Source organism: Aythya ferina, assembly GCF_964211825.1.
Source record: "Aythya ferina genome assembly, chromosome: 5".
NCBI classification, from domain to species: domain Eukaryota; kingdom Metazoa; phylum Chordata; class Aves; order Anseriformes; family Anatidae; genus Aythya; species Aythya ferina.
Window position 1 is genome coordinate 11,309,923 of NC_140301.1, and position 15,529 is coordinate 11,325,451.

The 15,529-nt window shown below is 40.7% G+C and overlaps 1 protein-coding gene across 6 annotated transcripts in view; it reads right to left on the reverse strand.

Annotated features, from left to right (window-relative positions):
• Window positions 1-15,529, reverse strand: part of NAV2 (neuron navigator 2) — a 224,661-nt gene that overhangs the window by 59,558 nt on the left and 149,574 nt on the right. The window contains exon 1 of one of the 6 annotated variants that reach the window (XM_084521980.1): window positions 3,088-3,343. The exons of the other annotated variants lie outside the window; for them this stretch is intronic. Within the exon in view, the coding sequence (XP_084378106.1) occupies window positions 3,088-3,185 (98 nt within the window). The 5' untranslated portion in view covers window positions 3,186-3,343. Of the gene's footprint in view, window positions 1-3,087; window positions 3,344-15,529 lie in introns of those variants that run through there. 6 annotated transcript variants of the gene reach the window in all.

Sequence of the window (15,529 nt, forward strand, 5' to 3'; positions counted from 1 at the left end):
AAACTTCATGAAAGCAATCTGACTTTCTACTGAAACTAACAGTCTCAGGCTCTAAAGCACAAATTCCAATGGTAAATTCTTTATCTGCACAAATTTTGCTCCGAGACTCTTCAGTTACTGTCTGGAGTCACTGAATAGAGCAGTCCCACAACTGTATTAAGTTGCAAAATGCTTGACTGGTGGAACTTGTTTTTTGGCCATTGTTCAAAACAATTGTTCCTATGTCATTACACAGCCTCAGGGTGAGGTGATAAATCAGTGCAAGGCACTGCCTTTGACCCAAATGCTGGATGAACACTACCTCACAGCTAGCTCTGAAGAATCTAGCTCGAATGCTCCGACCAGCTACCAACCCTGTTTCCCGGGTTCATCAGCCACAAACCATATTTTTGGCCTCTCCACCCTTTAGCTGCTGCTGTCACCTCTTTACTGCTCTACCCGAAGCCCTCCTGTGTGGAGGAGCCCAGAGCAGCCCTACACTGGGTGCACAATGCATCCTTGTGCTGCTGGGACATCGCCCTGCAGCTGGTGGCACGTTTACCTCCCTACTTCCAAGGCACTCAGCATATCCATGCAACTCCATTGCCTCTAGCTGATTTAAAGCAGTGAAAGCTGGCAAGAAAATCAGTTTGTGCGCATCGCAGTAAGATCAGTGTTAAGTCTTACTCATTATCATGTAAAAAGTATGCTTCGTTTGTTACGCCTCTGTTTCCAAGACAGCAAAAAGGGCTGAGAAGTCGTCCAATATAAGTCAGAAAACCATGTTTGTGCACAGAACAGTATCTCTGCTGTTCTCAAGAAATCCTGTGAAGCACACACATGCCCCAGCGATGAACCAACAGGATGCCCACTGGACAAGTCAATGCTGCCGAGGGCACTGCAGTGGCTGGCCCAGCTCCCTGCGCTCCCTCTTGCTGGCAGCTGTGCTGAGGGAGCGAGGAGTTCACTGGCAAACACCACGGGACCTGCAGGTGCAGATCACAGCCACAGCGTGCCCTTCTTTCCATATCGGCCATGGTTCAGCCTGCCGGGGGCTGTCTGAGCCCCCAGAGCTGCGCTGAGACACTGGGGGCCCCGAGTGCCTCCCTGAGAGCAGGGCTCACCTCGCCCACAGCAGATAACCACGAGATCACATCGCCTCCCAGCTCAAAGGCACTATTTGAGTCACGGCTTGGAGAAGGGGTGGCACTTACTGAAAGCACAAAATGTGCTTTCTGACACAGATCTCCCATCTGATAGTCCCCTCCGTACTGAATGGAGCTGGTGAGGGCTGAGCGGATCACAAGCAGCTACTGTTACCTGGCAGTCTACTTTGGGAAACAAAGGAAAGATTCATGGCTCCAAAACAAAATCAAAACGGGCTGCCTGAGCACAAAGCAGGAGAAGGAGAGATTAGCTAAATTCTTAGAGGGCTGACGTAACTAAACAGGGGAAGGAAGGGAACGGAGGATAGCGTGGAAACAAAAACATGCAACGGGGATTTAAATTCCCTGCTGCTGAGTGGGCCCTGGAGAGCTGCCCCTGGCTGGCCCACCTGCTGGGGAGCCCCTGTGGCCACCAACCTGGGGCCGCGGCCACCAGCCTGGGGCCAGGGGCCACCAGCCCAGGGCTGCAGCAGCACAGGGGCCCCAGATCGGAGAGGTGCCTGCTGCGCACACCCACGCAGCCCACACCTCCAGCGGCTGGCAGGCAGAAGATGGCTCCTTTGCCTCCCAGCCTGGTTTGAATTCCTCCCGCCTCTGTGCTCCAGCAGTAAGAAACGCGAATGCGAATCTTTTCAGGTCCGCACACGGTAATCCTGGAAACACACAGGCATGAAATGCAGCACTGATCTCTCCGCATGAAGACTTGGGGTAATTTACAGTCACTGTTGAAGCTCTTCATTATTCAGAATACACCGTAAAGCTCCTACATAAATCACTCAAGGCAAAAACCTGTGCACAGGAAACAGATTGCACACGCGAGAGAAAACTGCTCCTCTTCCACCCGGCAGCATCGCTGGCAGCTAAGCCCAGGGGTAGGAAGCAGGCAGAACTTACCGCTGCTCTCCCATCGGAAAAGGAGAAAGACACAAAATCTGGCGCTCTGAAAGTATTACAGCCTGCCGGCGTCTCTCTTAAAATGCAGCTGAACTTGGCAATAAAAGGTGTCAATTTGATCACAGAGCATAGCACCATCCCTCAGGAAGCTGCATCGCTGAAAAATGACTAGCGTTATCATGCCAGCAACTTCGTGGAAAAAAAAAAAAAAACACAGACACATAATCAAGTGAAATGTTTCATTCTTTGTAATGTGGAGTTGTGTGCACTGAAGATGTCAGCTATGACTATTACTGGAGGCAGTTTTTTTGTTGTTTTTTTTTTTTTTTTTCCAGCAGAACTGCAACATCCAAACTAGTACCAATGAATCCTGGTTTATGTCTGGCTTTAAAATTAGGCTTCTTTGAAAGAAGCTGCAAAAAAGGAAAACCATCTTATAACTTTACTCAGACAAAGGGTTTATCAGGAAGCCATCACAAATTTGCACAGGAGTGAGAATCAGGACTGCACAGTATGCCCTGAAATGCAAGTGCACTCTGTGCTGTGATAATGGCCAGAAACAGCCTCACCCGCGCCTTTGTTTCAGTGAAGAGTGAGCTGGTTCTCACAGAGAGATTCTTCTTTTGCACAGAGAGCAAGCGAAGTGTTAAAATACAACAAAGCCCCCTAGTTTTCTGAGGTTACAAGTCTGTAATCCTAGTGGAAAGACACCCGGTTAGACTGCAACCTATTAATGCTCATAATTAGTCAATAAACCTCACAAAATTCTGAATTAAAGCCAGAAAAAACAAATGCAGTACTAGCTGTCAGCTCTCACATATGGACTCTACTATTATTTTATTAAAATATTTGTAACCTAATAAAAATATATTGATTTCATGGATTCAGCAAGTCAGATGAAACATACATAATGCAGAGGGAAAACTCACATTTGCTGCATACTCTAACATGCTTTCATTGCTGCCGGATTTTAAATGCTAGACCTATGTACACAAAGCTGTAACACAGCGGGCAGTCCAAGCTTTCAAAAGTGCAGAAAACATCTTACCTTGCGATATTCCTAGGCCAAAGCACTTCTCCACCTTGCTGCCCATGAAGAATTCCAGAAAAGGGGCTTAGATTTATTTTACAGGTTGATACCTTCATTAGGCTACCATCCAACACTCCGCTGAATAAAAACAACTCGACTATCTAGGAACAGGCTTTAAAAAGTTGGAGGAAAGTTGTTTTTTCAGCAGAGCACTCAACATGCAGCAGCTCTGAAAGACACTGGCAAGTAAAGCCTAGCTAGAAGGTGATCATCAGAAACTTCCCCCAGAAAGAAATCTGATCCCTCAACAAAATTAACCTCTGAAGTGCTGAAAAAGTGAGAGGTCAAGACTTTCTGCTGGTACTAGGTCAACTGTGAAAAGCTGTAACCTGATGGCAGTAAAACAGGCAGACTGGGTGCCTCCAGATCACATACCGTAACATATGAAGTAAAAGCTCATGTCAGCAACCCTGTACGTGGAGGTACTAAATGACAGTATTTGATCTCAGCTCAAAGCCTACAATCTGTGAAAGCGTATTTCCTACTCTGTTTTTATAGTCTCACAGACCGATTCAACAATATGACTGCTAAAATAACTATATATATATTTTTTTTTTACGAGAATGTAGCAGCATAAAAACAGAAGACATGCTTCAAATGCTTTAACATAAAATATTTGGAATACTGGTAAAATACAAATTTTACCAATCTACAAACACAGGAAACATTTTCAATACAAATCCCCTGGTATCTACAACCTTATGAACCTGGGACAAGATATGTAAGATTTCTCTGATTACGGATTAAATACACTAATCCTTATTTACAGATGTAAAGCAACAGACTTATCACTTTCCTTTATTTCAAGTAGAATAGAGATAAATATTTATAAATACTTGGTTGATAAAAATTTATGGTTTCTAGCATTTAAAACTCTAATTTTAGCCTGATAAAAATACTTCCTGGCAGTATTCTTCCCAGATCTATACTTCTTGCCATATATGAGGGTGTTTTTTGTTTTGTTTTTTTTTTTTTCTAATATGGGAAACAATGCCAGTCCCATTTACTGTGGGTAGCAGTGCTCAGAGGCACTAATTACCCTTATGCCTAAATGCTGCACAAATGTAATGTATAAACACTAGAAAACTTGTAAGACAGAACTGGAAAGCTGGTTGCTTCCAATCCATGTAGGCTCACCATTCATAGGGTCTCTGGCATGCTAATTGGCTCCATGCAGGGGGGAGAATCTTCAGGCAAAGAGCAGGAAATGTGCCCCCAAAATACCCCCAAAACTGTACATCCTAGAAACACGAGAGAAACGGTGATAGTCATGCAGATGATGCCAAACACAGTGGTGCTTGGTAGCCATGAATTTGGGAATGGAAGGCAGCACTGTAACTTGGTGTAGAAGAGACCAGGGAGCCCAAGGATGGACAGAGAATCAAGGGATGGGTTCAAGATCCCTGCAAGCAGAAGGGGGCAGGTGGGTGAAACAAAAGAAATACACATATGAAGAGACTGGGGACAAAAGGTGGAATAGGGATACTCAGGTTAGGAGCATGGTCCAGGAAGGTGGTCTGAGACCAAAAAGAGAGATCTATCAGCCTCCTTGGTGAGGAGGTAAGATGAACTTGACAAACAGTTTAAAGACAGGGAATTGGACTGCAAAATGGAGAGAACAGATTAGGAAATATTGCACAGGGAGAAGGGATTAATTGCAAGGATAAAACCTAAAACTTTTATCGTATTTTCTTACTTCAAGAGGAGGACATACAAAAAATTTGACTCTTGCTGAAGTTTATACAGTTACTGACTAACTCACTGACTTCCAGCTACAAGGGAATATGCAAGTCCACTCCCGTTATTACAGAAGGACTTGTTCACCAAGCAAGAAATGGCACTACTAATCCAACCGGGGTAGGTTTCCGTTGTCCAGGTTACTGATGAGCAAGTGCGTCACGAAAAGGAGATGGGCAGCCGTTCAGATGCAGGAAGCGGAGAAGACAATACCGGGCTGTATTCTTAGCCTCACCTCAAGAAAACCCTCAATCATGCAGCCTGAAGCCAAAAAGAAGAGAGGGAAAGAGTCGGCAGCAGTCAGCCCTACCAGTGTATTTATTAACTCTGCCATGCGCCTCAACTAAGTGTCACGTTTTAGCATTATGTTGTACTTCTGGTTGAAAGAGTTAAAATGCAAGTACTCAAAGGTTATAAAATAAAGACTTTGTGGAGAAATTCTTCTGCCAAAACCTTCAAATAAATGAGTTGCCGTCTGAGCTTGCCTTTCTATTCTGGAGTCTATATTTTAGTGGCCATGGTGTTACTATAGCAACAAAGAAGACTGGTAATTTAGGGGCTGGTGGATGTGACAACTTGCAATTTAGAACAATGCTAATAATAAAAGTGGCTTGGGAAAAGCATCATTTAACACCAATGTTTGTGTTTTAAAATGAAAAAAGGCTGTTCATTTAATATCTTCTTGCAGCTGGACTATTATCTATATTAAGTTAGTCTAGTGGTGAATAAAAGATAGAAACATGACTCTTAGGCTTTTTGGTATGCCTGCATCTTAAGAGTGAAATCACTCCAGCCCCTTCACCGCGTGTACGTGTAAAAATGCAAAGCTACAGATGTCATTAGCTTTGTTGAAGATTAGACAAGAATCACGTAGCTTTTTAAAACAAAAGTATTTATTATCCGTAATAAAAGCGAGGGTAAATATACTCACGGACTATTACTAATCCTTTCTTGCCTCTGCTGAGTTTGAGGGGACTCAAAGGTATTCTTTATTAACAAATCTGTTAATAAACTGTTCCTCATTCGTTATTGTAATCAAAGAATAGTTACTAGAAATAACTCTTAGATATTACAGATACGTAAGAGAATCCCAACTGGAATAACAAAGCTTTCTTCTGATTTCTAACATCCTTCCTGTCTTGACCAAAAAAGCTCCCTCAAACTTGATGGTTCTTAGCTATCTGCTTCCAGAGTTTCATAGAAAATCAGCAACTGACCTGTGCTAATGGTAAGTAAGAACAGCAAGAAATGTTCTAATTCCCACAATAATCATATCTGAAATGGTCATCTAGGGAAAAAAAGCATCGGAACATCCCATCGGTTAGATCATGAGTTCCAAATAAAAACAAAATCACAAGATTAAGCTACAGTGTTACTCTCTACACACTAATCTACAGCCCCATTGTCTTTCTTTTTCCTGGCAGCCTTTACACTGCAAAGGAGGAGGGATTTTGCAACATAATACCCATAACGCTAAATACAGAGGGATATTTCCAGATGAATTTTACATGTAGTAATAATCATAGTTTTATGGGTCAGGAAGTTCAGAAGATTAGTGCGTTATGGCTGCAGTTTATAAAAGCGTTTATGTTAGAACTTTTGCATAGCAATCGGGTGAGATAAGCTGTGAACAGCTTTACATTAACTTCTTTTATGGTAGTTAAAGTTTGAGAGAAGTAAAGAGACCCCAGGTATTAATTTACCTAAAGAACAGCTGCTTAGAAAAGGCTGCAAAGTGTCCTAATGCTCAGTGTAATAAAATCATTGCGCCTCCAATTGCTCGTTCATTCTTTCCACAATTGTGTGCTGGTCTCCTTTAACATAAGTAAGAATCACGTTCATGGTCTGAACGGAGCTAAAACTGCATGCAGATTTTTTGCTGCATACTTATGAAAGAAATCTACTCTTTGATTTTTATTTTAAAAGGCCTAAAACCATGATTACAGGTTTGCATTTTAGGTTGAAGCAGCACGAATCTTGGTTCATTTCAAACTCTCCCTTGGAGAACACCAAGATGCCTGAAAATGAGGTTTTCCTGCAATATGTTAACTTCCTCTATATTTTTTTCTCATTAGCTGAGATCTACCAGTTAGGAGCTTATAAAATGTCTGCATTTGATGACTGCCATGACTATAAAAGAAATGCAGGCGGTGTCGACTGTAAAGACATTGGACTTCACAGTCTTTCTAAGCTGTTTTATAATGTGTGGTACGAAGCGTCTACCACATTTCACCCTGGAAGGGACACCATTACGACTGGGTAAACTCATGTCTTAAAATAATCTCAACTTTTTTTTTTTTTTTTTCTTTTTTGAGATCTTTTTCTTTCTTTCCTCCTAAAGAACACCAAGATGGTTTGAGTGAGGAAAAAATAAAATTGTAAAGCCAAAACATATTCTGAAGAGACTCAGACATACGTTTGAACACTTCTATTTTATGCGCTCGAATTAATATATACATACTTCTTCAAGTATTCTTATTGTCCAAAGATACGAATAAGAAAATAAAAGCAAGAACACAGCAACGCTGCTGCACCTTTACAACTATTACACATCAGACAATTGGACTAAAATTTTATGTATGCACACAGTCAACGTATGCTTCGTGTCAAAGTAAAATCCAGAGGAACACTGTAGTCCATGTAATCCCTCAGTAAGAAAAATGGTAGTCAATATTCCCTAGCTGCTACGGTCCTGTGAAGTTGTAGTTTTTCATTGTGGTTCTAAAGGGAGCTTGGAAGGCAGGAGAATTAGATCTGGGAAAATTAAGATCCATTTTTTTAATTCCCCTCATTCTGCTGAATGAAAGAGGCTCCAAGTTTGTAGACTGATGAAATACATATGCTAGGAAATATTCTTCTTCACATTCTTAAACCTCAAGGTTAAGAGTCCTCTCATCTTGCAGAGTTCTTACAGAGTTATAATTATGGTGGTACTCTGGATTTATTATTTATAGGTAAACATATGAAGCATGGAATACTTGAGGATTTCATTAACATTACTCATATAGGTAGCGCTGTATGGAGGAAAATAAAAGGGAATCATCAGCATGCACTACTGCAAGGGTACACGTGTGATGCACAGGAATTGACCAATTATACACATAGGGAAATGTGGTGACATTTTGCTAGTCCCAAGCCAATGCGAAGCCAAGTCCCTTGTCATTCCAGACAATAACAAAATTTCACTTGAGTAAAAGCATAGGGATTTCAGCCCTGAAAAGGCTGCACACACAGAAAAGCCAAATATGGAAGAAGATTAATTACTTGGAACATGATTAATGATTATTGCACTGATAATGCGTTATGCATACGGTAAACATAGCATAAGGTAGACTGAGCATCAAATATCTAGAAACTTCCTTTCACTGACCAACTGTTCAAGAAAATCACAGCTTCCACCAAAAGTGACATGCGTATCTGATGGAGATGAAAAGATGGATTGTGTATGTGCAATATGTGATAAAATTGGGTTTATAACATTTTGTATGTACTTAAAAGATTGTTTAAAAACGCCCACAGCCTACATGGAGTGCTTGTGTTGACACAAGTGTGAGGCATGCTTTTTCCTATGCCCACTTCAAATGAATAAGCACAAAAGAATGAATAAGCACAAATGGCTACTTTCTAGTGGCAGTGGAGAAAGAAAAAGGCAGGCAACTGGAGATAATCCAATAAAAACCTAAGGATGCTGAGCAGTGATGCAGCTTGCATGCTATTAACAGAAAGGAATTGCAAATTACGGGGCAAATTACTTGTAAATATGAATAGTCTATAAAAAATGAAAGAAATCTGATCTTAAAATGCAAACAACCTACGTAAAGAAACAAAGGAATTAAATGCTATTCAGACTGTTCTAAATGCTTTTTCTTTGCATCCTTCTCCAAACCATAAAAATTAGTCCCCTCTACAAAGAATATAACGCTGTGAATCACAGATTTTGCATATGTGCCATTGGGTACTGAAAAAAGTTAAATTGTTCTTATCAAAACTGCTGAAGAGAATAACACGTTACTTCCACATCATTACAAGTCTTCCCTGTCATCAGCATTTGCTAAGATTTTAGGCTTGATCCCTAACATATGAAGTTATAAAAATAGTGCAGCTGGCATGATTGCGCTCTTCTCAGGAATCTGAAAAAACACTTTGAGATGGATACACGTCAGAGGTTCCCATATGATTTATGGTTTGTTTTCTGAGCTTTCTAGTGTAATGCCTTCGCCAACAAGCGATACTGTAGAGAACAGAATCACCAGACATGATAGAAGCTATAATCTATAATATCCATAATCTAGGTGCCATGTACTTTATGGCTATAATGAGGTACGGAACGACCCAGAAAGAGATAAAGTTTGAATCACAGGTTCTTTGCCTTTCAGGCAGTCGGAACAGAGGACAACATTAGAGGATGAAGTCAGGCCCAAGAAAAATATGCCATGTGTAACACCTACAGAACTACTCTAAAATAATGCTGTTTGAACAAGCAGCCTTCCAGTTGTTGCAATATGCTTTTGAAGAATCCTGTAAAACTTAATTTTCTCCCACATCCCACCCTTCCAATAATACCGAAATCTTAATCAATAGCAGTCATTAACCATTTCTTGGCATATTCCATAAAAGCACTGCTGTCAACCACCTGCATCTTAGTCAACTCTGGTTCAGTTATGATCAATACAGTTTGCCTGTCTTCATTGCTTTGGCCTCCTCCTAATTAGCGATCTGTACATTTACAGTAGTTTATTGTTGCTGTGGCTGTCAAAAAGCTAATACATCCCACTAGAGAAGTAAACTCATTTATTCTAATTAAAGTAGAACAATTAAATCAAGCTAGCATCGTTACAGCTTGATCTCTAGTGCTTGTAAATCCTTCGTATTACTGAGTCTACAAATATTCAAACCACATGAACGCTTCAACAGAGTAATAAGCAAAGAACAAAGATGCAAACTCTCAACTTCAACAAAAATTAATTTTGCAAGTCCATCTGCATTCTTCTAATAAAACAAAGGGACATACTTCACTCATACAACGCGAGGATGTTCCAAAGATCATACATGAGCCAAAAGACTTGCCTCTTGCTCAGACTATCTTATAAAAATCTTTCCTCTGTTTTGAGCACACTTTCCCACGTGAATTGCTTTTGTCTTATTCCTGCTACCGCTGCCTGTCAAATATACTAACCTGCCATTTCCAAATTCACAATAGTCTATTAATGTAGTACCAATTTGCAGATATTTCTCATGCCTGCCATTGTTTTCTCTGTCTGGTGAAGAAAACTATTGAATTTTCTTTACATTTATAATCCTTCTAACATAAAAGATAACTGACACTGCTTACCCACAAGACAGCAGCTCATACTACTGGGCACTTTTAAACAAAAGGCTTTCCTAGCTTTGTATTTTCTGGTTTTGTGAATAAATGCAGACAACTCCTAGGCATTCAGTATTTTTGCTCATTCAGAGAGAGAAATTCTTAATTAAACGGTAAGAAAACTCTGATCTTGTCAGATAAAGTAAATAAATAATACATGAAAAACGCAGCTGATCAGAAGTACGCCCTACATGAAAATCTTTTATTGTCTCATAAACATGCTGCAATCAGAACTTCTGATCTTTTCTAAGCCTCAATAAAATGACAGCTTTACTTGGGAATCCTAATGGTCCTACAGATCGGATATCGCTGCATGTTTCAGGTAGTGAACATATCAGCTTTGTGGGAGCTTGACTGAAGGAATCTTTAGCCCACAGAACTGCTCTTAACACAAGGTCAGCATGTCTGTAGCAATGTCAGGAAAAGAAAAACTTGTTTTCAATTGCTCCAAATTATTCACTTACACAGAAAACCTTGTCTTTGCAAATAGTGCAAGCCTCTAAGGGCGAAATGTCCTGCTAGTATTCCACCAGAAGGACAAGGTGATCGTCAACCCTGCCAGGTCACTGCCAGAGAAACCTGTGCCCTTTCCCAGTAGCCCAGCAGGAGCTCCCTCAGGATAAGGGCAGTGACCAAGAGCTTGTTTGGGAGGTACATACGGTTTCATCTCCACAGCAAGCTATTTGGAGTAGAAATTACTACTAGCACACAGCTGGGCAAGTTCAGCTGACAGCTTCTGGACAGGGTATGAAGGCCAACGCAGTGGGGTACTGCAATGCAGAAGAGAAGCAGGTTTGAGAGTCAAGAGGATTCACAAAAGGAACAGCCAAGTGGACCGGGTGTACAAACCAGGCTGGTGTAACAACACCTCCTGCAGATCCACGTGCTCGGCAACCTCAGTCGCAGCTCAGAGTAAGCCCATTATTAAAACCATCATTTTCTTTCTGGAAGAGCAAATCCTTTTAATTGGTGTAGATACTAGGATAACTATAAAGCAGGCAGAATGAGCTGTAATGGGACGTGAGAACACCAATGACAATAACAACTGAATATTGATGTGAGGAGCTATTGCATTTAACAGTTATTTTCTTTTGAAAGTGAACTACTAATTCCAAACATCTGTGCCTCATAGGGAAGAGATTATCTGATACCTGATATCGTTATCTGATACCTGAAAATTTAATCTGATAATTACTTGTAAATTATATTCATACAGTTTCTTAACAGGTAAATATTTCTACTATATGCTTTCTGAACTACATAAAATATTTAGTCTGGAATGCCAGATGACAACTCTTAGATATTTTCCCAAGATACTGTAGGTTTTTTTTTTGTTTTTGTTTTTTTTTTTTAATTTCACTGCCAGTAATAAGCTATATGCAGAGCTCAGTGGTGTCAGAATACTACCAGGAAAAGTAGCACAGCTACAAATATAGAAGGCATAGCTACAGTGTGTTACGTAGCATGGTTCAGAGATCCCTGAAGTGCCGCTGCATTATGCTTTACAGATGCATGTCTGAAGACACTCAAGTGGGTCTGGATGCAGTGCAGATTCAGCACAACAGTCAACTTCAGCTATCACATTATTACATTTTATAGGGCACCATTCATTCCTACCATTAGGCCCTCACACTCTATAGGCCAATTCCTACCCATTCATTTTAGTCAGTAGGTCAGGAGGACAAGTGGAAACGATCTTTCAATTAGACATGATGAAATGAGAATCACTAGGCATCCACCAGATGTGTGGGAAAAAAGGGGAGAAAAGAATGAATATGTTTTGCTGCCCTCCAGACACAGTTCATTAGAAGTCCAGTCTTCCTAATGGGTCAGAAACGCTGCAATCAGAAGATGCAAAGCACTGCTCTATCACAATCATGGCTCTGATTCAAATGAATTCAACGTTTTTTCCAGGAGTAACTTTGTTCTGCAAGACTTCATGTCAGCGCAGGTACAGTCTGCCCACAGCACTCTGCCTCTTCACAGCACCAGGTATCACCTGTACTCCCACAACTGGCATCAAGTAGGTATAAAACCACTGAGCTTCGTGCTCTAATCTAAAGGCACAGCGATGTACCTATTCTTGATTTGTATGAAATTTGTGCAACTGCCAAAACCCAGCACTGGTTGCACAAGCATGCACCAGCTAATTATACAACGGTGGGTTAATTATCATCATGCATTGCTGCATTATCATACATTCATGCACTCTCTTGTTTCATTTTATTTTCAGTATAATCGGGTGTCATGACAGGTGTTGTCAGTGCCAGAGGTGACCCTAATCTTGGGCTCCTCCCATAAACATTACGGATGTGTAGTTATCTTCAGTGGGTATCCAGCTCAGTATGCCACTGTTCATTGCATTAGCTATCCATTTGCACTCCAGAACTTTGCAATATTCATTAATGGGATGCCTCATTTTACAAATGAAAATGCTAAGAAAAAAAAACAACCTCAAGATGTGCATTATTGGCTATGTGCACAGTGTAATTAACACGCATATAATCTGTATGCAAATCATGTTATTGAAAATACTGACTATTAGCATAACAAGCGCTTATTATTTATTGAGATGCAACTCAAGCAGGCATCCTGCTGGGGTTTAACATCCTTTCTTTAAACAGCACCATCTTTTCTTTCTTCATTTACTCATTCTTCTCTCTGCTTGATGATTAACAGCACAGAAAACAGGGAGACTCCCTTCTGTGCCTTTGTTTAAAGTGGGAAATCTTGTGTGTTTAATTGCCCTCAAGCATCTGATCCAGTTCAAAGCTCAGTGGAGCCTCTCCGACGGTGCTACACCCCCCCCCCACCATCATCACTGCAGGCTGTTTAAATGATGCGTTAATATATGCAACATCACCTAAATGATCTCTCTCCAATTCTTAAGTGACAACAAGTTAAAATCAGTTCAGCGGTTTTTTTGTTTTTTTTTTTTTTCTTTCCCCCTTTCCTTTTTTGGGGGGAGACAAAATAGGAACTGGGAGAAAACAAAAGCTCAACTGTGTAAAGTCATAAACATTTTTAACACCGTGCCACTCTTCTCACCTCGTATTTCAGATGAATTCTACTTTTAATCATGCCAGCAACTTAACCTTTTAATCATTTCAGCAACAAAATGTAACAGGAAAGCACAGTTCTGCGTTTTCCATAGGACTGAGCAAAGGTTTCTTGCTTGATCAGTTCTGTTTGCTCCCTGCAGAGAAGGTCTGCATCACTGATGCTGTTTCCTCACTCCACTCCCTAGCCAGCAAAAGTCCTGAGGCTCCAGGATCTCTGCACGATTGTATAACCTTTCAGAGCATTTCTGCAACAGCAAAAATTGCAAAACCATTCTCCTTGCCCAGTAATTCCTTCCCCAGCCCCAGCCCTGCTGGGCTTTGCGCTGCGTGTTTGTTCTCTCCGAGGCTACGCCCTCTGCTTTGGAGATGGCTGTGTTACAGTGATGAAATAATTATCGGGGGGGAATGATTTCAATTATTTATCATTTTGCCAAAATTGAGATGTTTTGCCTGAAGTTTTCCAAGCTGCATGCCAACCTAAGGATGGACTTTGATCTCAGTAAAAACAGCACTATAATTTCCGAGAATATCCATGATTTCTGCTATTAAATTACATTGATCTTCCCTGAGAATCCCTGATCCTATGAGATATATGCATATTTTATGCTGGAGAGCTCTGGAGAACAGGGACGATAAGTCAAGAAGAAAAGCCAGGACTGTATGTGGAGAGTAGCTGGAAACCAAAAAAGGAAAGGGAAAACAAAACTAGACAGAAACTCGGGAGTCGAAGGCAGGAGGGCAGGCTGCACAAAAGCAACAGAGCTATGATAAAAAAAACCTCAGGTGGGTCTGAAGAAGGAAAAAATAGGGCAAGGACACATTGGAAGGGAAACATCAGAACTGAAGTTGAATGTAAATACAGATTTTGTTATATCCTTTCATGTTAGGATGCTTTTTATTTATTTATTTATTTATTTAATGTTTTCCATTGGACTGCAGGAGACAGACCTGCAGAGGTACATCACTGCTCTACAAGGACAACTGCTCTGTTACTTAGGGAATCCTGAATTCCCTTTTGGAGCAAATGGACTTTGCATAGCCTCAATTTGCCATTAACACACTTTTTCATAGGCCTAAATTGTTCCCTGTCCTTTTTTTTTTTTTTTTCTTTTGGCTGCGGAGACGTTTGCTACCTTCTAACCCAACAGAGCACCTTTACAGCACAGTGGCAACATAAGAGGAGCTTAAAGCAGTAACTGTAATCCACTCAAGAATTTATTTTGTTAAAGAGAGGTTTGCAAGCACTGTCTTTCCCCTTACACTTGGGCAAGCTAAATACTACAACTCTCACGCTGCTAGTTCTGCTACTGCTGCAGTGTTGTTTTCAAGATGGCTTGGATCTTTTCAATTAAATATCATAAAATATTCTGTTCGTTTATAAAAAAAATGTAACTCTTCATAAAACTAAGACGACTCCCTTGGACCCTTTGCTAATTTTCATAGCTAAATCATCAAGGGGAGATGTGGGAGTTCAAGGACTTCAACCTTAATTCTTTCCATCCCACTTCTATTATCTGTTAGCTCCAGAATAGCCAAGAGTCCAATTAACACCTTCCAGTATCTTATGCTTAAACAATTTCATTTCCAGCAAATAATTTGGCAGGAGAGACAGAGATAATGAAACATTCTTAGAGAAATGACTCAAATAGAGGAGGCCAAAACCACAATTCCTGCTGCAGTCCGACACAGGAGAGACCCCAGCTTGACTTTTTACTTTAGAACCTTAATCGCTGCAGTACTACTCTGTAACAGATCTCTCTGCAATTTTCTGAGGAGGGAAAACAAACAAACAAACAAACAAAAAATATCCCTTGCTCTTTTCCAGGGCAATAATAAAGCAAATATAATTTTAAATCAGCCTCTCATCTGTCTGTCCCATTTGACCACTAGCAGAACGTGGCCATCTTGTTAAGGCTGAGCTGTCAAATGGTGCTTCACGTGGCCATCAGAGACTTAACAAACTAATACTGATAAAGACCGCTCTATTTTAGTGAATTCCCCTGGAATGAAGGAGTGGTCATTGGTATCTTTGTTTAGAGAACTTAACAAAGCAAACTGCACAAAGGATGATGAAAGGAGAGAAATCTTTGGATGTGTCAAAAAAAAATCCATACATACTGCTAGTTTGATTATTTCATTCACGTTTTGCATCACAACAGGCACACCTAACTAACTAAGAGGGAAGTCCTTGCCTTCAGTATTAATCATCAAATCAACAAGGGTTCCTCTGGAAAAC